The sequence below is a fragment of the Ascaphus truei genome, chromosome 5, assembly GCF_040206685.1.
Source record: "Ascaphus truei isolate aAscTru1 chromosome 5, aAscTru1.hap1, whole genome shotgun sequence".
NCBI classification, from domain to species: Eukaryota; Metazoa; Chordata; class Amphibia; order Anura; family Ascaphidae; genus Ascaphus; species Ascaphus truei.
In genome coordinates this window covers 245,470,988-245,498,280 of record NC_134487.1, presented here as the reverse complement: position 1 = coordinate 245,498,280, position 27,293 = coordinate 245,470,988, and the positions used below count along the sequence as shown (strand labels likewise).

The window sequence follows — 27,293 nt, the reverse complement described above, 5'->3', positions numbered from 1 at the left end:
TTCTAAGTGCAAATACAAAAGTATCACTGGAGACGAAAAAAAGCTAGACAGTGGCACAAAAGCCATTTATAACAAGCGGCCTACGTTTTTTTTTGTCTCAGTAGGAAAAATAATAACTGGAAATGTGTAGCTATACTCAACATGAGTATACATTGCTACATATTCATTTTCAGGGGCTACCCAGCAATGTGTTATATTTTACTTCTTTCAGTATTCAATTTCCAATTAAGAAAAGCTGTAAAACCAAACATATGTATTTTCATACATTTTCCACAATTGTTTGTAGACTTGTCTAGTAATCATCTGTAGTATGAAAACCAGGACAGCGACACTGGTGATGCGTACAAGCTAATCACAGAACTACTTGTGATATCTTCATTTAACTTAACAGGATCCTCTAGAGTGTTAGCCACGACCATGTGCCATCATAAAGCATAAGTGGGAACATAATCCAGGCCTTGACTATAGTGCATTACCATATTAATTAAATGTTTTCCAGCAGGTTGATAGTTTTACATTTTGTCACCTCAAAAGAAAAAGTGTGATCACTGTCACTTTCTGTGTAAACTTTTTCTTTTCTTCGTTCTTCGCAGATTTACAAAATGCTTGTTGTTTTACATTTCCTAAATATGCTATACTTGAAGTGTAATAGCTCAGCAATTTTTTTATCTACACATCTATATATAGATATATATCTATATATGTATATAGATATAATCAAGAACAAATAGACAATACTGTTCTGTGGCTAACTAAATGCTTTTATTTGTGAGAGCTTTCGAGATACACTGATCTCTTTTTTTAGGCACTGGTACAATGGATAAAGCAAGAAAGGTTAAGACTTAATAACAGTGCATCCTGGCATGTTTTTGAATGAAGCCTATCCCTCCCGCCTTAAGGTGTTAAATGGTCACTGAATGTTAGTGATGTACGAGTATGCATGTATGTGTGTAAATATAAATTTGTAAAGCACCCACAGTATATACAGTGCCTTGCAAAAGGTGTGTGTGGGAGTGTATACCAATAGTGTGGGTAGGTGTAGAAATGTAAGAGGGTGTTGAATTACTATTAATGTGTGTAGTAATGCAACACCCTCTTACATTTCTACAACTACCCACACCTTTGGTATACAGTCCCACACACACACACACTTTTTGCAAAGCGCTGTATACACTGTGGGCACTTTATAAATTTATATTTACAAACATACACACACACACATCACACACATACATACATATACACATACACACATACTCTTACATCACTAACATTCAGGGACCATATAACACCTTAAGTCATAAATCGCATACTGCACAGGGGGAGGGATAGGCTTCAGTCAGATGCATTCCAGGATGCACTGTTTTTAAGTAAAAACCTTTCTTGCTTTATCCATTGTAACACAGCCGGAAGAAGAGATCAGTGTATCTCGAAAGGTCTCACAAATAAACGCATTTCGTTAGCCACAGAACGGTATCATCTATTCGTTCTTGATTATTAAGCTCGGCTAACACGGTACAGATACCTCTACATCAATATTATATATATTGATGTAGAGGTATCTGTACCGTGTTAGCCGAGCTTAATAATCAAGAACGAATAGATGATACCGTTCTGTGGCTAACAAAATGCGTTTATTTGTATATATATATATTGATGTAGAGGTATCTGTACCGTGTTAGCCGAGCTTAATAATCAAGAACGAATAGATGATACCGTTCTGTGGCTATGTGTGTGTATGTTTGTAAATATAAATTTATAAAGTGCCCACAGTATATATATTGATGTAGAGGTATCTGTACCGTGTTAGCCGAGCTTAATAATCAAGAACGAATAGATGATACCGAATAGATGATATATATATATATATACATATATACGCACACACACACACAATTCAATTTGTCGTTTTGTTCTCCAATGCAACTATAACACACATCACTGCGAAATGCTCAAAGAACTAGATTGGTCATCACTCGCGTCTAGGCGCAAAGTTCACCTTTCCTGTCTTGCCTTTAAATTCTTTATGGGCAAGCTACCCAGCTATCTGAACAAGCTCCTCACCCCTACCACATGCAGCACTTATCATCTGAGATCAGATTCCAAAAGACTATTCATGGTCCCAAGGCTCAACAAAGTATCCGTCCATTCCTCCTTCTCTTACCGTGCACCCCAAAACTGGAACAACCTACCAGAGACTCTCACATCCACCAACAGTTTAAGTTCTTTCAAATCTAAGACTGTTTCACATTTTAATCTGGTCTGTAACTGTTTCATACGCCCATAATATATATTTTAACTGTGCATGCAATGTCTTGTATATAATGTATACCCTGTTCATTTATGTAACTGTATTTGTAACCATGTATTATTTGTCTTAACTGTGCCCAGGACATACTTGAAAACGAGAGGTAACTCTCAATGTATTACTTCCTGGTAAAATATTTTAAAAATAAAAAATAAATAAATATAGTGTGTGTGTGTGTGTGTGTGTGTGTGTGTGTGTGTGTGTGTGTGTGTGTGTGTGTGTGTGTGTGTGTGTGTGTGTGTGTATATATAGTGTGTGTGTGTGTGTGTGTGTGTGTGTGTGTGTGTGTGTGTGTGTGTGTGTGTGTGTGTGTGTGTGTGTGTGTGTGTGTGTGTGTGTGTATATATATAGTGTGTATGTGTGTATGTGTATATATATTTTTATATATATTCATTATTTCATGATTAGTTATGTTCCTTAAAGAAACAAAGCTGCTTTCCTTTTGATTTTTTTAGTTTTTAGAGTTATATGCTTTCAACTGGGGTCTTCGGAACGAAACGGTATTTCTTTCTGCTCTGGGGACCCCTGCTTCCCGGGATACTTACTTTAGCAGGGGGTGCTAGTAGCAGCTTCGGCTGCGCTATGTGGGGCTTTCGAAATGGCTGTTAAATGTCCTGCATCAAGCTTATCAATTGGAACCCGTGACGTCCTCCCTTTGACCCGTGTCACTAGGACATTTAAAACTGTGGAGCTGCTACCGGTACCCCCTACGGAGAATTCAGGGCCGGCCTTTGGCTTTGCAAGACAAAAACATGACTAAACCTAACATTATTGAGCTTTTAATATACATGTTAACAGGGGTCTCGTTAAGTCAGTAACTGGCCTTTGTGGATCTAGGCCTCGGTTCTTTATCTGCCACTCACTTCCACAATGCAGCAAATATTCCCTACAGGGTGCTAGGTTTTAGCACACCCTAGCTCCTATTCAAATAAACGTGAATATGGATCCTTACACAAACTCAGATACTCCAACATTGGGGACATGAAAATACATATATTTTAGTTCCTCTGTCAACATTGCAAAGAAAAAGCAATCCCCGGCTTACTCACAGGATGTCATCCAAACTTTGTGCATCAGCTGTGGTAACCGAATCTGGTTCCCTGTGCCAGCTAGTTGCGTGCCTCCTGTATTCAGTAGCACAGTCATAAATCATAAGAGAAAGACAGCTGCACTGTGTGATCCACCACTTCTAGTGGTCAGTGCCAGAGTACTTCTGTCAGTGTTTGATACAGGTGCAACTTTTCAATCAATTAAATGAAGAACTGTAATATGCTCTTGTGACCTGTGACTCCGGACTGACAGGTAACAAGAGCTGTGTTACTTTATTTGTTATGTAACAATATAGTGTTTGCATTTTTAACCTCAACTGTGAGTGCTGTGGCCACCTTCCATTTCTCTGATTGGGTAGTGTATGAAAGCAGGCTCCAACAGAACAGCAGCATACTTTCTACCTGTCTGCAGAGATCTGTCTTGTAACAGGCTGTGAGGCGCTGCCTTTTTATTTGCTACAGTAATTGCTGTACCAATCTCTCTTCACCTCACTGACACATATGCACTTGTCTGCCCCCTCATAAGAAGAACTGTTGCATTGAACTGCGCTGACCTATGACCATTTGTGGGAAGTGGATGTGAGAAGTCAAGTACCTTGATAGCCGCTGTCTTATTAAATAAGATGTCACCAAAGACAGATCTGTCATCTTACTTGGATTGAGTGTCATATACTGCAATATTATTCTCATATTCATATATTTCTAGGAAATTGTACTTTTTTTCCACTAACCCACAAATCTCATTAATTTAGCTCAGTACATTAGATACGTAATAACAACTAACTATGGGAGAGATGGAACAGAATGGTATGTAAAAGTCTTTTCTAAGACAGAGTTAGGCCGTGATTATACCTAAAAACGCCAGCGGTGCGTGGCGCGATGCCACGCGGCTGAAAAACAAATAGCATAAATTCAATGAAAGTAAACATACCCATGGCGATGGCCGAACTGCAAAGCGGCAGACTGGAGAGCAGACAGGAGATTTTGTTTTCCAGGAGCAACAGCCGCGTCACGTGACTGGTTCAGCCAATGAGGGCAAACCGCTCATGGCCACGCCTCTGCCACACCTCCCTGTCTCCTCCGACTGCCTCCTGCCGGCAGTTCAACTTGCCACTTTGCCGGATCCCAGCGCTGGCGTCACCGCATTGCGCTGCCGCCCAGCAGCTCCTCGTATAATCGTAGCCATACAAAGTAGAGCTCTACTCCCAAGTTCATAATGCAATTCTCCATTTTATGTGACAGCCAAGAACAGTGGAAAGACAATGTTTCAGGTCCCATATGGACCTTTCATCCATATGGTACCTTAAACGTTGTCTTTCCACTGTTCTTGGCTGTCACATTAAATGGATAATTGCATTATGAACTTGTGAGTAGAGCTCTATTTTGTAACTCTGTCTTAGAGGAGACCTGTACTTTGAAGAATTTGTTTGTGTATGTTGTGTTGGCTGCACAAGAAGGATTCTCCTCGCCTGAAACTGTTTCCCCGCACTTTGGAATTATACAGAATGATCCTGCATGTACCACAGTCATATGAGATCACTTGCACTTTAACTCCTTCTATTGATCCATATAACCACATACTGTTAGCTGGCCATACTGGGCAATATGATACAAAGAACAATAATACATAGCTTTTTGGAGAGCCTTATTAAAAAATAACTGAACATCAACATAATATCAAAACAGGAAGTCTGAGGAGCATGACCATGGAATTCATCTAGAATATTTACATGCTGTGAGTCACATTATAGCATCCACCGGATCACGAATTAGTGTTACAAATATAATGTTTTTAACCATTTTCTTAATTGACGATAAACTGTTTTTTTAAAAGAACAATGCTATCATCATACTTGCAGGTTTAGTTGCTTACAGTGACATCTAATGGTGAAATCTTAGTTCATCAAGGCTTGACTTAGTTGTTTTACAGCAATAATCAATATGACATCTTTCTACTGATGATCATTTTTTTGAAACGGGACGTTTAAAAGAAAACTTGACTACAAACATACATTCCTTGAAATGTGTTTTGAAAAACAAAAGTTGTTCAGTGCAACAAAGTGCTAGCATTTCGAATGTAGCACAATTCTGAAGGCATATTACAAGACCGAAAGGCCATAAATGTATATATGGTAAGACATGGCATTATTTAGTGAATCTGGCCTTTAGCAACTGTGGCTATTCTGGTACAAATTCACTGTCTGTTGTACATTAATATCATATTTATTTATTTATAAAATGTTTTATCAGGAAGTAATACATTGAGAGTTACCTCTCGTTTTCAAGTATGTCCTGGGCAGAGAGTTAAGATAAATAATACATGGTTACAAATACAGTTACATAAGTGAACAGGGTATACATTATATACAAGACATTGCATGCACAGTTAAAGATATTATAGGCGTATGTAACAGTTAGAGACCAGATTAAAATGTGAGACAGCCTTATAGCACAATCTATACACATACAGTAGACACCTTAGATTGTGAGTTGTATCAAGGAAAAAAGCATTTGTTGTGCCTCTATTTTCCAACAATTCTGCTTTATCGACAGTGCAGCGTACATAAGTGTAGTTCAGCAGCGTATACAGCATAGTACTGTACACACCAGTAAATGCCAATACCAGCTAACAAATCTACCGTATGATACCTATTATCTATTTCCTAAAAATATATTTGGGGAAATTTTATACAGTATGCACTTTTATTTCCCTGTTAAAGTAAACTTGTTGTGTTTATTGCTGTTTGTTTCCCATCATATAGCATATTTTAATTCATCTTTCTTTTATTAGCCATCAGAATGCTCAGTTTACCAATACATAAAGACCTTAATAGTGTCAGTCCGTCTGCCACACACTATAGCCTCAACCTTTTTGCTTCCCAGGCATCTAATACATAAATGGAAAGCTTTCCACAAGTACTTTCCAGAACAATTTTCAGAAATTTTAAGTGCAATTTGTGAAGTGAAACTTCTTAGCTGGCAGTGGCCCATAGAAAAATTTCATAGGGTAAAAACTCCTTCTTGGGGGCAAAAATTGTAACAGAAGGGAATGCACATGTGCAGAATCAGGCTGCAGAATCGGGCAGCAATGGCCGAGCATGCGCAGAAACAGTTTGAAATGTCTACGCATGCGCACATGTTCTCAACAATGTTCGCGCATGCGCAGTGCAGCCGACAGCACATGTGTTGAAGCGGCAGCAGCAGGCACAACCAGGGCATGTGCAGAGGTGGCGAACACCACCAGCACATGCACAGAGTCACCCACTGCTCCCAGAGCATGCACAGAGGCGGCAAGCCTCGCTAGCACATACACAGAGGCAGTGTGTGTGTGTGTGTGTGTGTGTGTGTGTGTGTGTGTGTGTGTGTGTGTGTGTGTAACAGTGATATTAGAGAAATTCACAGTTAGTACAAATATAAAAGTGCAAATAGCAAAAAATTAAAAAATGTACCATTTCTAATAAAAATTGGAAAAGTGCAAAAGTTGCAAGGTATGTAAACATATAAAAATTCAGGATGTTTGCTGCACACCAAAAATATATAATTAATTCTGATACATTTACCGGTGTTCCTAGTCTCAGAGAAGAGCTGCATATCAATCAGTATATCCAAAGTAATAGATGGACAAGGGTACTGCGGATTTTCAATCATAAAGAATTTATTATGCCACTTTATTGTGGCCACTTCATTTGAGAAAGGCCTAGCAGGCCAAAACGTTGTGTGTTTTTATGGCACAATAAATTCTTTATCATTGAAAATCAGCAGTGCCCTTGTCCATCTATTACTATGTAAACATATAACACATGAAGTCTACATAGATTATTATAATATAGTCAATATTTGTGTTTTGTCACTGAAATTGTATTTTGATTTTAATGATTTTTACTGAATGAAAGACTTTTGAGAATAACGGCATTTAGATACTTTGCAATCCAAAATATTATCATAACTCAATTTTCTCATCTATTCCAACTCATACTATGGAAATTTCTGCTGGGGAAAAACAAAAAAGTCTTTCATTCAATCAAAATCCTAAAAATCAAAATACAATTTCAGTGGAAAAACGCAAAGAAGTTTCACTTACAAAGCGTGTGCTCGGCACACACACCCTTTTTTTACCATGAAAATGTGCCTAACAATGTTAAGCCATTTGTCTGACATTTGTATCCCTTGTATTACATCCAATGCATGTGGGCAGTCAGTGCTAGTGATTTAAAAATAGATAATTCAGAAGAGTTCAGGCCATTGTATTAAGCTTTCTTTTCATACTGATGCATGAAAGCAACTTTGTAGAATTTTCAAAATATAAAATATTTAAGTAATAATCCCCTCAGAACATGGCATTACTGGCCAATAATGCCCTGGCTGGAAGAGTTGAAGGCCCGAGGCGAAGCCGGGGGACTTTAACCCAACCAGGGCATTATTGGCCAGTAATGCCATGTTCTGAGGGGATTATTACTATTATAGGCTAAATGTTGACTTATTTCATAAATAATAGACACTTTTGTATAGTTAAATAGATTTTTTTATTAAAATAAAATGGTAAATACATGAAACCACCTCTACATACCCTTACACTGCAGATATCTATATCCACACACTGCCACCTCCTCTGTGTACACACACACAGCAGCTCATATACAAACTGCTGACACACACACACACACACACACACACACACACACACACACACACACACACACACACGAGCACACCACACACAACACAGTGCCTCTACACACATACACACACACTGGAGCTCTAGACACACAACACCTCCTCTACACTCACTACACAGCACCTCTACACACTCAGCAGCAGATCTACACACACACAAACTGTGTTGCTACACACACATGCTACACCCATAAACACTGCTACTGACACACACACACACACACAGTAGCTCTATATACACACACACACAGTAGCTCTATATACACACACACACACACACACACACACACACACACACATTAGCTCTACACTCACACAAACTGCTGCTACACATACACACACTGCAGCCACAATAAAAAATGCAACCACTTACTAAATTTTGCACTGTCCCCCCCAGCTCTACACACAGCACAACACAGCACAACACAGCACCTCTACACCCCCACACCCCCACACACAACACAGCACCTCTACACCCCCACACCCCCACACACAACACTGCACCTCTATACACAACACACTTACTTCTTTGCAGTCTCTCTCCTCCCCCCCCCCCTCCAATTCAACTAAGGGGGGAAGATAGGTGTATGGGGGGAAGAGAGGTGAAAGAGAAGTGAAGGAGGGGGGAAGAGAGAAGTAGTGGAGGGGACAGGTGAGGGTGAGAGGTGTGGGGGGAGAGAGGTGAGGGGAGGGAAGAGAGAGGTGAGGGGGGGTGAGAGAGGTGAGGGGGGAGAGAGAGGTGAGGGGGGAGAGAGAGGTGAGGGGGGAGAGAGAGAGGTGAGGGGGGAGAGAGAGTTGAGGGGAGAATTGGGGGGAATGGAGATGTGGGAGAGAAGTTGGGGGACTATGATATTAAGTACAAATTAGATACAAAGAAATACAAATTACCTTAGTGGCACAGGCAGTAGATGTGAGGAGAGATATTGTATTACTTTGTTGCAAACAACAAAGTTACGAGTTGGGACACAGCAGTGTCTGACAGGACTAGCAAGCTGTCAGAGAGGGAGGTGGAGAGAGGGGGGGAGAGAGAGGCTGTGTGTGCAGTGTGCTCACAGAGAGGAGCAGGGCTGCTGCAGTTAAGTTTTAAACTTGCCGGCTGTTTTCCCAGCGCGAGCCCCTGCTTCTCTGCTTTGAGGTGAGTTGGCAAGTTGTCAAAAATTGCGGGTATTACTGAATGAATAATGCCCGGAATTCTGACCAATCAGAGGGCAGGGATTTCAGAAATGCCCGGAATTTTACAGCTTTAGCCTATAATTACTAATATTCACCATAAGTGAGGTCTATAATATGAGTGACTGATATTACTCTCAAAGTGTAGAACCTACCGTCAGGGCCGCCAACAGAAATCATGGGGCCCAGGACAAATGAAAGGAGCAGCCCCCCCCAACCCATAACGCACCTACCACTTAAAAAAAGATTTAGCGCGCAACTTTAACTTAACCCCCCCAATACATATAAAAATACACCCCCTCCCCCCCAATATATAGAAAAATATACCCCAAATGCCACCAAATACATATAAAAAATATACCCCTCCACCCAATACATTTAAAAATATACCCCAACCCCCCAATACATATAAAAATATACCCCAAACGCCACCACATACGTATAAAAAAAAAACCTCCACCCAATACACATAAAAATATACCCCAACCCCCCAATACATATATAAAATACACCCCCAATACAAATAAAAATCAGACTTACCTTGTGGATGGTCTAAGGTCAGGCCCGGATGCTGCGGGGGGTGGCGGGGCTGGCCCGATGCTGCGGGGGGTGGCAGGACGGCCCTATGGCTGCGGGGGGGGGGGGTGGCGGTGTTCTGATGCTGTTGGGGTGGCGGTGCTGGCCTGATGCTGCGGTGGTGGGGTTAGCGGGATGGCCTGATGCTGGGAGGGGGTGGCGGGACAGCACAGTGGCTGCGGGAGGGGGGGTGGCGGTGCTGCGGGGGCCCTGGCAGCTGATCACAGCAGTTGCCGCCGGCCCCGCTGCAGGCACCTCTCATGATGCTACTGCCGCACGCGCCAGGCCTCCCTCTCACTCCGACGTGCCGGAAGCTTAGCCCAGCTGACTCCAGTACCTTTTGTCCCACCCTGTTGGCGGGCCTACCGTATAGTGATACCTATACCATTTTGTAATGATTTCTGAAGCATTTCTACGATAAACCAAATAGTTATATTTTTTTTATCACTGAGCAATGTGTGTCAAATTCATTTTATAGGATATACAAAAAGCAATTGTTCACCTTATGCAAGAGGCAAAGCAGAAGTTATGATCGATTTTAGTACTACGCTGACCTTTCTTATGCAAATCCAGCTATTTCAGTTAGAGAATGTTACTCAGTGAACTTGTCATCTTAATGTTAGTACTGCTGTTCTTTCAGGTAATATTGTTTTTAATTGATTCCATTTTAGCTATGACAATGAAGGCCGCTTGACCAATGTAACACGTCCAACTGGAGTTGTTACCAGTCTTCACCGCGAAATGGAAAAATCCATTACTATTGACATAGAAAATTCCAACCGGGATGATGATGTCACTGTTATAACCAACCTCTCTTCAGTAGAAGCGTCATATACTGTGGTTCAAGGTAATGTCTGACTAAAATGAATCATTTTAATTTGAGACTTCCTTAAAAAAAAAAAGTCATATTCCATTCTTCCACATTGCAGTATACTAGACTCCATTTGTATCAGCTAATATATTTGTATCAGATGACAAGATATGTGGGTTTTATTCAGCCCAAGAAGAAACGGTTACATCGTAAAAAATAAATGATAGCTTTATTAGAGACACACAGCTGTGGTACAGTTTTCAACCAGCAGCAGAAGTGTACTGTATGTTAAAAAGTACAATATGTTAGCCAATTATAAATAATACAATCTTATTATATATACAGTGTCAGCAGTTTATGCAACACTGTACATGGAATTTTTACAGACACAATGAGTCCCTGTCCTAAAGAGCATACAATCCAATTGTCATTCCAGAGGCATAGGAAAATAAGGTTACTTGCCCAACGTCAGCCGTTGGGATTTGAACAGAGTTCACTAATCCACTACTTTGACCCAATGAGCACCACAGATTATATATATATATATATAATGATAAACAAACTACTGCCATATAACTTTAGTGATCATAAAATGTTGTCTTTATGAAGCTTGTCCCTAATTGGGTAAACGTTCTCTTATGCCTTTGTCTGTATGAATTTTTCTTCTATAGTGTAGAAATATACAGTAGAAATCACGTCTTTCATATCTTTAACTTGAAGCTGTTTTAGTGTTTTGATCTTGCAAAAACGGATTAAAAAAATAAAGGAACTGAAACGGAAACCAGGCAAGGTAATGGTTTGCTGCATTAAAACTACACGTTTTCTAAAAATCCCAGGCTTTTGTAAAAAAAATGTTTACTTACAGAAGACACATTTTATTCCTCCCAAATGTTATCATAATACCTTTATTAAATATTGATACTTATTAGTTTTATTATTAGATGTTCCTGACCAAAGAAATACAGAAAGTGCATATTTTCACACTTTTAAGTGGTTATATAATCCTAGCAGCTGTATTGATTCCGCTTACAGACTGTTTTGCTTTTTCTTGAACCACTGTAAAAAGTATGCAAAAACAGTTAATATACATAAACATTTGAGATTACATACAGATCAGTTCAAAAGCATCAGCCATTTCAACTGATGTATTATGCATCTGCAGATGGGTATGGACACAGCTGTAGTTCCCATATAGCTACTGAAGAGATTTAGTTGGTCTACAATTCTGTCATAGTGTAGTTACAAGGACTGAAGACAGAGGGGGGGGGGGGCTGGTACAAGAGTTCCTGGCCCTATGGTTTCTGTGGCCCACTTGGCTGATGCTGAAATATTGTCTCGCCCAATGGTCGGGCCAAAATTCCATGTTGGGGCACCAGGTCCTCCCTTTGCTGCTGGGCCTCAGTTCTCCTGAGCTGCGAGGCCCTCTGTCGCAAACTCCCTCTTCTCCCTGGTGCACCCGACCGGTGCTGGGAGTTGGATCCACCCGGAAGTCGAAACAAACTTCTGCATCCGGTTCGGGGTTCCACCCCACCCCAGTTGAAATGATTAGGAGTGGTGAAGGGGGACTGAGTGAGGGCTGAGTGAGTAAGAGAGTGATGGCTTAGTGAGTGGAAGAGGGCCTGCTGAGTGAGAGAGGGTGGGATGAGTGAGAACAAGTGGGTGAGTGAGGGCTGAGAGTGAGGGGGAGCACTGAGTAAGAGAGGGAGCACTGAGTGAGAGAGAAGGCTGAGTGCGTGAGGGCAGAGTGAGTGAGAGAGGGAAATGAGAGAATGGTGTAAGAGAGAGACAGGAAGACTCGAAGGGTCGCCAACAGGGGGGCTGAGGTAGAGACTCTAGTCCTGGGCCCCGGCAAAACTGTTGGCAGTTTTGGATAGTTGGATAGTGACCATTATAATGTACTTCAAGAGAGAGCGGTTCTGTTGTTTAAGTGTTACACTTATCTTTCATCCCATTTATGGAATCAGACTGCTTATGTTTACGCTGAGGTTTCAGTTTTGCTGCAGATATTAAAGAAAGAGCACACATTTATTCTTGTAGGGTCTAAAACTGCTATCCTTGCCCATACTGTATTTAGTATCCGATATCCTCTACGGTCTGTTGGATAATGCCTGATCATTGCTTAGTAACCTTTTGCCAAAATCAACCTAAGTATAAGTCTGTAAGGTCTGCTCATGCTGTCTGAGAAAGGCAGAAAGATTACTATAAATTGTAAACTTATTTTCTTTTTTCCCATAGTCCCTAATCTACCCCAGTTCTTCCAGACTCCACTAGGGAAACAGAAGGTTAAAAGTAACACAATATACGTAATCGCTGCTAACATTGTGTAGTCTGCATTATTCCGTGGGCCAGACCTCTGCTTTCATTCACCCATTGTAATAGGAAGCTTCAGATATCCCATATACTATAACAGTTTACATGAATGTTAATGCTCTATTAAAATGTTCCAATATCCCAATTTACATTACATGTTGTATATCTGTAAGTTAGTATTTTGATTCCAGACTTCTGTGAATTAAATATTATGCCCCATTTGAGAGCTGCAGCTTTAGCATTGTTATCCTTAGTTTACTGTAGGTCTTCTGCCACTTGTTTTAGATGATGTTTGTGTAGTAGAAATAACTCTTTACCAGAGCACATCAGTTTATCCAATGACAGGGAGCAGATGACCACAACTTCAAAACACACAATGAGATAGTCAACAAGATAGCAAATAATTCATATTGATGTATTGGTCTGTAAAAAACAGGTGATTATCAGATAGTATTGTCTGTAAGCTTTAGGAATAGCACAGTAGATCCCTTCTTCAAATGTTAGGTTATTCCTCATATCCCGTAGGGCGCATATCTAAATGTCTGAGAATAAAGGAAACATAAGCAATTGATCTTCTTGTACTAATCTGTTTTGTTCTGCTGATCTCAGCTCTCAGAAAGGAGTCCTTTGAGCAATAGAGGTTTCTACCTTTTTTCTAAATCTAATTCTATTTAGCAGTGAAAGTCAACATAACAATCTGTAAAGAGTAGATATTCTCAATATAGATTCATGATATCAGCTGAATTCTTACTAGCTAATTTGATGTAAATAGTAAAAACTTCCAGAAAACATGTTTTGTTTTTCAGAGACACACAACCAGACAACAATCATAACATTAAATATATTGCATGACCTACAAAGTAAACACAACTGCATTTACATAATAGTCAGCATATTTTTTTCCTGAGAAAATATGTGTAGCAGTTTTTGTTCAAGACTCAATTCCATTACAATGTACAAGATAGGGTAATTTATAATGTTAGCTAATGGTAATACTTACAATGATAAGTTATGCTTGAAATTATTACATGTAATGTTTGAACACTGAGCCATAGCAATATTCTGTCTGTTTCCAGATCAAGTAAGAAACAGCTATCAGTTATGCAGTAATGGAACTCTGAGAGTGATGTATGCCAATGGAATGAGTATTAGTTTTCACAGTGAGCCTCATATTCTGGCTGGCACAGTGACACCTACAATTGGAAGACGTAATATTTCACTGCCCATGGAAAATGGGCTGAACTCAATAGAGTGGAGACTGCGTAAAGAGCAGACCAAAGGGAAAGTTACTGTCTTTGGGCGAAAACTCAGAGTAAGTATTATCTGTGGTGTTTCTAAATCCTGTACAGTTATCTGGCACTGACACAATGTTTCATTCTTAGAGAACATTGTGTCTTGCTCTTTTTATTAAAATAATTTGGACAAATATATGACAGATGCTTATTGACCAGATACAATTGGAAAAATGTTCAGTTATGTGCACAGAGCCTAGTGTATTTCATTTATACATTTAGCATTAATCACAGAAATGAATTGAATGAATATAGAAAGACAGGGAGGCAATATATTCCAATAATGAGAAAACCAATATAAATGACAATGACATGGGGATATTAATACAGGATTACAATGCACTACCTTTGTAGGATGAAATGTAGCTTCCAAATCATTTTATGTTATTGAATTTGTGCATCTGCTTTATGTCCTCACGGCATATTAAAGGTAAAATATATAGCAGTAGTACTAGAGCATTTATTCAATGTTAGTGCCTAAAGCCTGTATTTTTAGTGCTGGGTAATGGACCTGACTCAGCCTTGGTCCATGTCAATTGTCCTCAACATTTGCTTAGTCTACTAATATCATGCAGCACTGAAGTCAGCTCCATTCACACACACACACACACACACACACCACACACCACACACCACACACCACACACCACACACACACACACACATATAAACATATACTGGCGAGAAAAGTTTGTGAACCCCTAGGATTTTCACATAATTCAAGCCTAACATATTATTAGACCTTAATCTATGTTCTAAAAAAAGATAAAGCTAACCCGATCAAACAAACAACACAAAAACATGATACTTTTCCAACATTTAATTATCCACAAATGATTCAACATTCAATATCCATGTGTGAAAAAGTATGTGAACCTTTAGATTCAGTACCTGGTGGCACCCCCTTCAGCGGCATTTACTTCAATTAAGTGTTTACTGTAATTGCTGGTCATTGGGGTTTAATATATATATATTTATATACTGTATATTATATTTATATATTTAATATATTTGTATACACCTTGTTCACATGTGAACAGCCACTGCGATTGTAAGTGTGCACTTTTAATTATTTTTGAAACCATAACCTAATAAAATCTTTATTATGCCATAGAAGCGTTTCTTGCGCTCTTTGCTAGTGACCTCCAAGATCACCATGAAGAGCTGCACCACTTCCTATTGGCATCAGGTCTGCCCCCCTTACCACTAACATTGAACTCACATGGTTTAGACTGTTTTCACTTTTGACACAATCATGGTAAAATTTATATATTAACCTATTCCTAATTGCTACACTCTTCCAATATAATTTGTTTGCACGTTTTCTCTTGATATATATATATATATATATATATATATATATATATATATATATATATATATATATATATTAAGGTTATGGTGGGTAAAAAAAGTGACTAAAACCCTCCACAGTAAAGCATAAAGCAACTGTAAATATTCCTGTATATTCATTTGCATGTCTTAGACAGGTCTGCAACCCTGTATTTCACCGTTATCACCCAGCAAACAGCACTTCCACTGCAGCAAGGGATTCTGGGAAATGACATGCAAATGAGCACACAGTGCCACTTTTTATCTCATGAGCATGAGATAAAAAGTGGCACTGTGTGCTCATTTGCATGTCATTTCCCAGAGTCCCTTGCTGCAGTGGAAGTGCTGTTTGCTGGGTGATAATGGTGAAAGACAGGGTTGCAGACCTGTCTAAGACATGCAAATGAATATACAGGAATATGTACAGTTGCTTATGTATATATACACACAGTGGTCGATAAATCACCAAATCTACTCGCCACCTAGTACCACACGTGTGCTGCTTGGGCCAATAGGAGCTCGCCACGATGTTAAATCCACTCACCCTGGGGGTGCAAATGTATAGGTTTGTCGAACACTGTATAGATATATATATATATATATATATATATATATCACAACAAGAGAAAAAATAATAGCGCCAACCTATCACTATATAATATCTCTATAAAAATAAAAGGTGATTGTAAAAATAAAAGTAAAAATAATACAGATAAGAATAAAAAACCTATGCTAAGCACAGTGGATAGAATAAAAATTAATGTATTAAACTAATAAAATGCATAAAAAATACATAAAAAAAGAAAATGTCCAGAAAAATATATATAAAAAATATATACAAATCCCAAGATATTCCAATTGCTATCCAAAAGAGTCTCTGCAGCCCGAATGAAGGGAACACCACTTCCTTGAGGATATCTACAAAAACACAGAAAAAACAGGCGCACTCATAGCGTAAAATTGTATAACAATAAATTTATGGAATAAGGGATAAAAATACACACTCACAAACAGAGCTGAATAAAATGCATTTTTGAGTACAACTCAGCCCGTTCAGACGCAGGAACCCAAAGAGGAGGACTTCGGTGTGATGTCCGCGGTGTGTCTTGCCACAATAGCCCCTCTATGTCCCAGCAGGCCACGAGGGACGCCGCCTTCCCCTTGCTCCGGCACTACACTTAATCCTAAGGACCAAATATATTATTGCATATAGTATTAAGCGCTTCAACTAGTGCATTAATTATATATCACAAGCGCTCAATACTATATGCAATAATATATTTGGTCCTTAGGATTAAAATTGTGAATCCGTATCTATGTGTGCTTTGGCATATATGGGGGTTAATCCAACCCTATTACTCATCATGTGTATCTCATTACTAATCCTCTGTCTTCTATGCTCTGATTGGTCTTATGTACTATATAACTGTGTTTAATGCCTATGCTATTAACTCCTGATGAAGTCTCGTTCGAGACGAAACGCGTAGAGATTGCTGTGGAGCCTACTGTCCAGTTTGTATATTTTATACTGACACTCATCTGCCTATATTGCACTTTTGCTGCGTTGCTAGCATTTTGCTACCAGCCATTCAGACATTCAAGTTCCTGTTTACACTGTGAACTCTCTCCGGCTGAAACCTCGCTGACGTCATCGAGCTCACGCGAGATTTGATTCAGTGTATGCTCTGTGTAGCGCCGGAGCAAGGGGAAGGCGGTGTCCCTCGTGGCTTTCGGTCCCTGCTGGGACATAGAGGGGCTATTGTGGTAAGATACACCGCGGACATCACACCGAAGTCCTCCTCTTTGGGTTCCTGCGTCTGAACGGGCTGAGTTGTACTCAAAAATGCATTTTATTCAGCTCTGTTTGTGAGTGTGTATTTTTATCCCTTATTCCATAAATTTATTGTTATACAATTTTACGCTATGAGTGCGCCTGTTTTTTCTGTGTTTTTGTAGATATATATATATATATATAAATGTATGTATGTATGTGTTTGGTTCAGGAGATGCTGTGTTCCGCGATGACATGGGGAAACAGGACATGCTCACGGTGATCCTGGATGTTCTTTTCTTTCTTGGTGTCAGCGCCACCAGCCATAGTGGGCTCCAGTGGAACTGAAGGCAATCCCCACCATGACAGTCTTTTATCTCCATTGATCTAGTTAATAGATTGGGACTCAGCCAGATATATAAAAAGGGATGGTCTTTATTCTGCCACTGCATGATATTATTACAGTGATTGCAATCAGTTGTCAGGATAGCTTCAAGGCTCCAGGATAGTACAGGCCTGCTGGAAATAATGAGGTCTCACTAGAGTAGTGGAATGCACCCAGCCCATGAGGGACTAAGCACATTTTTTCCTCCCAGCCGGGAGGAGACTTGGCTTACATTCTCAACCTTTGAAGGGGAAGAGGTAATGCCTGAACCCCACCCTGTGTGGGCTGGGTTCATCTCTATAATATAGGACACCTCCTCCTTGGTGCAAAAGGGAGGGTACAGGATCTGCTACCTTATTGGGCAGACGCAGACTCCCATACTATTTCCACTTCAGTCCCTCACAGAGGCTGCAGGAGGAGGGCAAAACTTACGTGACAGGGAAGGCAGAAAGGTAGCTGGCCCAGCCATTTATATACATACATACATACATGCAGACATACACATTCTACTGAGCTGTCTCTTTTCTTTCATAGCCTTTGTAACCAGGAAAAAAGACCACCCTTCAGCCTCCTCTGTTACAGCAAGGCCCCGCTTCTTGGCGCCTCGCTTTTCGGCGATCCGCCGATACGGCGGTACCGAGAAGGGGGCCGCCATGTCTGCCCATGCGCAGAATGGGCTGGTCCGATGACGCGCATGCGCAGAACGGGCCGGTCCAGAGTCGCACATGCGCAGAATGGGGATTTTGCCGATGTTGCACATGCGTAGAACGGTGCATTGACGGTCTCCGCAGCCGCACATAACGAAATCGCCGGTTCCGCTTTCTAGTGATTTTCGCTTTGCGGCGAGTCCTTAGAAAGGAAACCGCCACATGACTGGGGCCCTCCTGTACTCCTCTCATACTCAGGACACACTTTCGTACCAATAGTAAAGAGATGGTCAGTGCAGTATTAAATGAGAGGTATCAAAATGTGCACCTGTACTTGGTTAACTATTCATTTCTATTTGCATGAATTAAATCTGCATGAATTAAATCTCTGCTTTTAAGATATCTTCATCAAAGAGTAACAAGTTTCCTACATATACACCACGCACAAATTAATACAAACTGTTGCCTCACTTGAGTGACTATACTGGGCTTTTCATCTTGCCCTGTTCCTCCTGTCTGGAACTAACTTTCTGGCCATTGCTAGCTAGCCTTTTGTAAAGCTTTCATCGTTTGGCAAACGACCCATGCAGACATTTCTTTCTGGGATACCCCTTGGACAATCTATCGTGTTGTTCCTGGTTCCTAGGCAATGTCTGTCATTATTCTCTCCAATGCCTTTTATCTACCTTTCTGTGTAAGTGCATATCTCACCACTTGCATGAAAATATTTTTTAACGTTATTACACCTTATAGATTTATCTTATTTATATCAGTTATACAAACTCACTACCTATTCAGCATAGAGCGAAATTCAGACTGCCACAGAAATGAAAAAGAGCTCAGAACCTGAAAGGAGGGGCCAAAAACTATTTAACAAAACAGAATTAGATGTGCTGAGATCTACCCCTATAACGGAATGTATCAGTAACACTATACTGTACAGTATATAGTACCTGCCTTCTCAACCATTTAGACATACATGTTCTAATTCTTCTATTCCTGTTATTTGTTCTATTCTGTATCACTTTTCTTTTGTGGTCATTCATTTTTTCTGACTTTAAATTATTCATCATAGTTTCCATAAAAGCAATACAATTTATTACCTGCCTGTGGCATCTGTAAACAATATATACCCATTTCACATGTTCTGCAGTGTTTTTTCGATGAATGCAATTGGGGAGAGAAAAATAAAAGCTTGTTACAAAAAGTAATCAAAATAAACTATATTCCTAAAATATTTAGCTTGTTTTCTAGCATAAACAAGCTATTAAACATTGTTATCAGGACCAGTCCCAACACAGTATTGTGGTGAGAGAGAACAAATGCAAAAAACATAAGTGTTTTATAGCATTGTATTATAGTATAATTTACTGAATAATAATCTTTCAACTTGACCTTCCAGATTCATTACTTTAAACAAATACTACGGAAGCTATTTATTTATGAAATCAGTGTAAATTCTCTAGAACGACAATTTCACACATTACTTATATTTAGCCAGTTTTTACAAGTTTTTTTTTTTTTTTTGCAAGAGGTTAACACAACAACATATATAGTATAAGTGCACACGGGTGATATAATAATAATGCTTGGGGGTGCTGAACCTCATGAAACACAAACCACAGGTAGCACACCTGGATTTAATTGCGGTGAATGTGGTTTATTATTTCAACATTTCAGTTCAAACCTTGAGAAAGGTCCACTGCGTTTGGACCAAAACATTGGCGTAATAAACTGCAATTGAATACAAGAATGCTACTGTTTATTTGCTATATTTTTGCGAGAGGCTGTCAGGCTCCATAGATCTGTTTGAGGACATAGTATTATCCTACCTTGTCCTCTCTGTGCCTTAGGCTAAGGCCCCGCTGCCTCAGACCACGCGCCCGCACTGCAGACAGGCGGTGCATGGAGAGGCACTTGGGGCTTTTTCCGGTCCAAAGGGATCATTTTTGCGAGCGGGGGGGCTTGGCCAAATGGGTGGGGGGGGCGCGGCCATGATGGGGGGGCGCGGCCATGACGTGAGGGGGCGGGACTGCCCCTCAGCCGTTCAGCCCCTCAACTATTCAGCCCCTCAGCCCCTCAACTGTTCAGCCCCTCAGCCCCTGAGCTGTTTAGCCCCTCAACTCCTCAGCCGCTCACACACACAGACAGGCACTCACGCACTCAGGCACACACATACACACAGACAGGCACTCACGCACTCAGGCACACACATACACACACACAGACAGGCACTCACGCACTCAGGCACACACATACACACACACACACAGACAGGCACTCACGCACTCACAAATACACACGGGGGGTGGGTGGGTGGTGAATCGGAGCCCGGGGGATCAGAGCAGGGGGGAATTGGAAAGGGTACCTCCCCCCCAAGAGGAGAGAGTCTGTGGGAGGGAGCAAGGGGGACTTCCTTGGTGCTGCAGAGTTTATTTAAAATCGCTACTTTCCCCCCACACTCTCCTCCCCACTCCCCGAAGCCTCCCCTCCTCATTGGCTCACAGCCACACCACGTGACGCGTCGCCACTTGGGATTACAATTCTCTTGAATCCCCTTGAATCCCCTTGCAGCTGACGCGTCACAGCGTGTAGTGAGCTGTGCAGCGAGGGGGGACTTGGACCGGCTCGGGAGGATTCCCCTGCTGGTGGTGAACACTCGTGCGGCCGCCCGCGCCGCCTGGCTCAGCGGGTCCCAGCCCTTAGACATCTGCATTGTATCCATTGTATCTCTAAATCAAATTGGTTCAGGGCAAAAAAATGTTTTTACCCAATTCAGAAGTTGTGATAATATGGCTTGTTCAAATAGTTTAAGGATTTAACACATACATGTTGTATGATACAAGAAAAAGGTGAGCACATAACCCCCAAATTAATATATTATTATTTACCAATATAAAAAAAGACAGTCACAGATGAGAAACCGAGATGGTCAACTATACAGATAGCCTGGGACGTGACGTCACAATGTTTCTTCCATGCACAGCAACTTAGTCTCAGTGTGAGTGCTCATTTGCATGTCATTACCCAGAATCCCTGGCTGCAGTGGATGCATTGTATGCTAAGAGATAATAGTGAAGGGCTGGTTGCAGACCTGTCTTGTGACATGCAAATGTACCCTCAAGTGGAATTTTTATTTGCTACAACATATGAAGATCCAGAAATGCTGTAAAGCACATGAAAATGTATCTTGTACTTTGGTATCTGTGTTAAATATAAGAAATTATTTTAAAGTCTGATACCCTAGACAAAAACAGATTACGTTTGTGCGTAAGAAATTGTGAAAAATGAAAGTATAATGCGTATCCATAACCAAGGGGAGAACATTTCCATTAAAATGTTGATACGCGGATATTTGTTCCAGCATCATCTTAGTGACAAAGTGGTCAATGCACGTATTGAGTGATGGACCATTTTAATAAGCTGCCATGTGGCACTTCCTGACAATAGAAGACACCTAACGACCAATATAAGTAAATGGGCTGTAAGGTGTCTTCCAGCACTGCAAAGTGTTTTATGGCGTAGCACTGCTTAGTCATCATGTTCCCAGGGTTTAGTGCTGACACAAAGGGGACTCTTTGTCAAACAGACTTTTTTTTACACCATGTAGACCCTCAACTATATAAAAATTGTAATAATAATGTATCCTTTGTCGAATGCATCCAATTTATTTTTTCATGTTCAAGTACTGTATATCTTTTTTTTTGTTTTTGTTTAGTGAGAGCTCATTATTTGTAGTGTTTTGTTTCATGAATAGTGTGTTGTCATGAAATATTTTAGTTCGGTTTCATATTGATTTATGTTTTTGTCACATCTTATTTGCTTTATTATTTTGTTGTGATAAACCACATGTGTTATGGAGGAACAAACCACAAGCACATTTATATGTGATTTTAATAAAGCATTGTTACAGGAGACCAGGCAGTTTACACCTTTTTACCAGGATCATTCATTGAGCAAAACAAGATACTGTAATTAAATAAATTGTGTTTTATTCGCAGAAATAGGTATACACACAGTGAAACACAAAATACTGCTGAAAAGCACACTTACTGAGGGTCGAAAACTAGACTGTTCTAGGTGCAGGGAACTCTAAATAAGAGTTTTACCCTGACCGGGACTTAGCCCGAAATCCTCTGGTTCCCAAATTGCTGTGAAGTTCCACTCGCCACCACTCCCTTCTCTTCTGAGAACATGGACTCTTTTTGACCGGGACATAGTACCAAACTCCTGGAACTAAAATCGACTTGTAGTTCAAGCCGCGACCGCTACATTCGATTATTAGAACTTGGCTGCTAAAAATGGGACTTAAAATCTGGTGGGCAAACTTTCCTGGCTTGAAATCGAAGCCGGTTGCTCTGCTATTCATGCAAGAGCATCTTTGAAAAGCCCGTCTGCACTTCTACCACTAGGAATCTGAAACCTGATTGGCTCAGACATTTCTTATAGTATTTGGAGATTAATTCACTAAATACTACAGCCAATCAGTGCATGTGAACTTTCTCAGTAGCCAATCCGAGCCAAGCCGGTCTAGAAAGCCAGGTCAGCGGGAAATCTGAAAATGCCAATGGACATGCGCAAGTTTGCCACCTCCGTCCCTGGCTGACTCATGCCACCTGCTGGGTCAGGCTCCTCCTGGTCTGGCAGAACAAATAGCAGCCTGTACAACTACCATTGTTCCCAGGACGTGGGTACTTGATCCCTTCCCTGCTACCCAAATGGCTTTCACACCTCTGGCATCCTCTGGCTACTTTGAACGCCAATGTCCACTAGACTTACTGGCACCAACTTGGTAGCCCTGACAGTCTGGGTGGACATTGGTTCCGAAAGTCCCTGCTCATATACAGTGCACATACAGCACTATTACAGTATTACAGTATTAATAAAAGAATACCTTAATACCTTAATACCTGTATAAGTCTCTGGGTATGGGGAATAGAATAGAAAGATGCACTTTTATTTCTATCAGCCCTTATTCCCCACACACTATCTACTGTATTTAGACTGGACTTTGAGAGTCCCCTCAAAACCTTATTAATGGTTGGAGCACTCAAGAACCCCAATATAGGTTATTGGCTACCTGGGCATTAACCGGGGTATCCCCCTTAACCTAGGGACCCCTTGTGAGTTACAGGGACACTTTTCATCCCTTGACCCATTTACCTTTCTGGGCTATGCAGGGAACCCTAGCTGTGTGTCGCACACGCGTTTTAAAGGGGAGATATTGCCGGGACAGTGTGCCCACATGTATCCGAGAATCAAGCATGATTCACGGGTACATTTTTAGGGGAATCGACAACTCCGGACCAAACTACATAGGCACATTCTGACAAATATTTATCCGCAAACCCCCCCTTGAAACTCATACCCTAGCAATCCCTGCTCGCTGGCATCCCTGGAAAGGTAAAAAACACAAAAACTCTTTATTAACGCAAATGACAGGTTATGCATATAATGTTACTGGGCTCAAGAGCTGACTCTCTTGAACCCTTATATTCGGATCAGAGGTAACCAAAACAGGACTTGTTCTTTATTAAGAGCCTGCTAACCCCCTCACCGCCACAAGCATGTCTACTCATTATTGTAATAAGTATTGAATATGCCAATGCCAAACATCTATTAGACATATCTAGTTACATAGTAGATGAGGTTTAGAAAAAATATATGTCCATCAAGTTGATATAGTTATTGGGGCAACATAGAGCTGAGTGATAAAACAGTAGTTGACATCTGAATTCTAGTCATTTACTAATAGGGTTATAGAAAATATCCCTATAATCTGCCACATTACGGGTTAATGCCTTTAACCTTGCATGTGCTTTAATGTGTCAAAAAGCATCTTTTCTTTATCATTTATTCCTGTCCATCGGCCGACCACTTCTGACTTTGAGAATTAATTAAAATTATATTTGTTTTACATGCACATGATGTCTTATAAAAGACAAAAATAGATCACATTCAGCAACCCAATCATTAACAATGGGATTTTAGCAAAGCATAATTGATTTTGGATTTAGCAGTTGATTATTTGTAATAATTAATCTGTTTCCCTGACAAGCGAGCTGAGCATTTTGACTGAGTTTTCGGAGAAAAAGGCAGCCTGGAGCAAAATCCTGACACTGATTATTAAAAAGTTAATAGAGGTACTTGTGGTAATTAACCAAAGTTAAGTGCACAAGTCTTCCAAGTGAAACCTTGCCACGGGTTAGATTTCCTGGCGTCATGTTTATGCAAATGAAAACATTGCTTTATCTATCAACACCTCAACATTTAATTGTCTGGTGTTAGTTCCTGTAGAAGTAATCGCATCTCTGTTTAGCTCTTTTTAAATGAAAATCACTATGAGATTATATAAGGATGAGTGGACTGAAAATGTAATTTGAAATGAAGTAGAAAGTTTAGAAGGCATTTGCATATATAAAAAAAATGTTAAATCCATATACATAGTCACAAGGTAGAATGTCTCCTTGATATGTTAGTGCTACTCATAGCATGGAAAAAGCATATGGAATGTAACAACTTAAAGGAACAGTCCTCTTCGAAATTCTTCGAAGAGCTACATGCAAATCATATTACAATGACGCTTGTTTCTGAAGCCACTTTTAACATATCCTGAAGGGGAATCAGCTCTTGATATATTTCTCCTAGCTTGCCTTCTAGGGTTTCCATGGCAACCCTGGAGGACATTCTATTCACCTGTTGGATTCTGTTTTTCAGCCATGGGTAGTGACACAAAGGTGCAAACAAACAGAAAAAATTGAGTGGTATGGAAACTAGTCAATGGGTGTCACGTCTTATTTTAGCGCTAGCTATTGGCTCTTTTGACTGACTAGCTTTCAATCCAAGGTCTCATGGTTTTCACATTGAATACCCAGCCCCAAAATATATAGTTAGGTAATGCATTTAACAATACAGTACCAAAGGGCCCTGTCAATTCTTATTGAATTTGTGTGAGTCTCACCGCCTCATGCAGCCTGAGGTCAGTCTCCACACTAAACCCTGCCCCTGATGTCATAACCCCAATCAATACCACAGCCCCTGCATCACTGACCCGGTCCCAACATGGTTACCCACCCACAATGTCACTAGCCTTGGCTCTTGCATGACAAATCCCACCCCCACAGACACTAGATCCCCTGCTCAGGACATGAGGAGGGGTCACTACGGAGTGGAATATCTTTCACAGCTCTGTTCCAAGTATTGATAAAAAGAATGCTTTTCAAAAGTATCATGGATTGAATCTTTATATTTAGGCAAAGGGTCATAAAATCAGAAAGAGATAGTTATACTATATAATCATTGTTTTCCATAACTGAGTCCAAGAAAAATTATAACTTTACTGGTTTTGCGCAAAGCTTGTTAGGCATCAAAGAAAATGTATGTTACCTGGCGTGGTTATGACAAAGCAAACATGTATACTATAGGTAAATCCACTTGTAAATTAGAATTTTCTTACATAAGTCTTGTTATTATTCAACTCTGGCTGAGGAACCTTTCAATTTGTACAAAACAGGCTACTAAAGTAGGAACAATTTGCTGTTATAGGAAAGAATGAAAAGGAAGCACTGCCTTGTGTAATTTATTTAGCCATAATATGGCTATCAATGTTCAGAAAGAAAGTAGGTTACTCTTTTTGTTGGGGTTCCCATATAATTAATATGACCTAGTAATTATGCTCTTTAGTAGTACTTGCTTTACAGGCAGTCAATTACTGTATGAAAGCACAACCTAAGGTTTCTTTCCTTTAATAATGTGGGTGTTTTTTGTTTTTTTTAAATCGTTATAGGAATCTGTATTGCGTAATGGTAGGAAACGTATTAAACACATAGAACTAGATTTATCAGATTATATTATTTTCTTATAAATATATATACATATGACCATATATGCAGCCGTGTGCATATCGTTTTGCTATCACCATCAGTTCCTGTCCCATAGAGCAGTGGTGCTCAGCTCCAGTCCTCAAAACATCCCAATAGGTCAGCTTTTAAGGATATCCCAGCTTCAGCACAGGTGGCTCAATCAGTGGCTCAGTCGAAGACATAGCCAATGATTGAGCCACCTGTGCTGAAGCTGGGATATCCTTAAAAGCTGACCTGTTGGGGGGTCTTGAAGACCCGAATTAAGCACCACTGAAATAGAGCTTACAATATAAAGTGACTTGCCCAAGGTCACAAGGACAATAGGATTCAAACCAGACTCCCTTGCTTCAAAGTCAATGTCTTTTCTCACTGACCCACTCCATCCGCCCGTTTAATGTTTGTCTATGTACTGTAAGAGGAAGGGGAGAAAACTATGAAAACGAATCAGCCTAAAATCATTTAACATTTTAGGTAGAGAATACAGTAGCATAAACATCAGTAAAATAATAGTGAAATAATGTGCAGCAGTAGAGAGGACTTTTCAGATTCTTGAAGGTGTTACACTGACAATGTCTAATTTACAGGTTAAAAAAATTAATTCTAGTGTCTTGCAGAGTTTTTGTTAAATAGTTTTGTAAGATATTTTAACACCTTAAAGCAGAAGTTCAAGTTTATTTATTTATAAAAATGTTTTACCAGGAAGTAATACATTGAGAGTTACCTCTCGTTTTCAAGTATGTCCTGGGCACAGAGTTATAATGACAAATACATAGTTGTTACTATGAGTGCCGTTTAAAAAAAAATGTTGTTTGTTTTTTCCCCTTTAATATGTGCATCAATACATCCGCACAATGATAAGTAATAAGCTAAGTTGCCGAGCGATCTGTTCTCCTGTGATTGATCGGTGAAGTTTTTGCTCCGGGGCTCACTAAATGGCAGAAGAAGAGGACCAAAGATGCAAAGTTCTGTGGGGAAGATCATGTGACTAGGGAGTCACTAGATGCAATTGGTACTCTGCTGGAGAGGGGGCAGGGCTAAAAAAGAGGCGTACCAGAGCCTTTCAGAAGAGGAAGGGGATGTGACCTTGTAAATGATCCCCCCCATAC

General features: G+C 40.2%; 1 protein-coding gene across 8 annotated transcripts in view; it reads left to right on the top strand.

Moving 5' to 3' along the window:
* The window catches only part of TENM2 (teneurin transmembrane protein 2), a 2,373,952-nt gene that overhangs the window by 2,333,460 nt on the left and 13,199 nt on the right, over positions 1 to 27,293 (top strand). For all 8 annotated transcript variants that reach the window (XM_075601896.1, XM_075601894.1, XM_075601892.1 and 5 more), the window contains 2 exons: positions 10,449 to 10,624; positions 13,975 to 14,210. In XM_075601896.1, the coding sequence (XP_075458011.1) occupies positions 10,449 to 10,624; positions 13,975 to 14,210 (412 nt within the window). The remainder of the gene's footprint in view (positions 1 to 10,448; positions 10,625 to 13,974; positions 14,211 to 27,293) is intronic.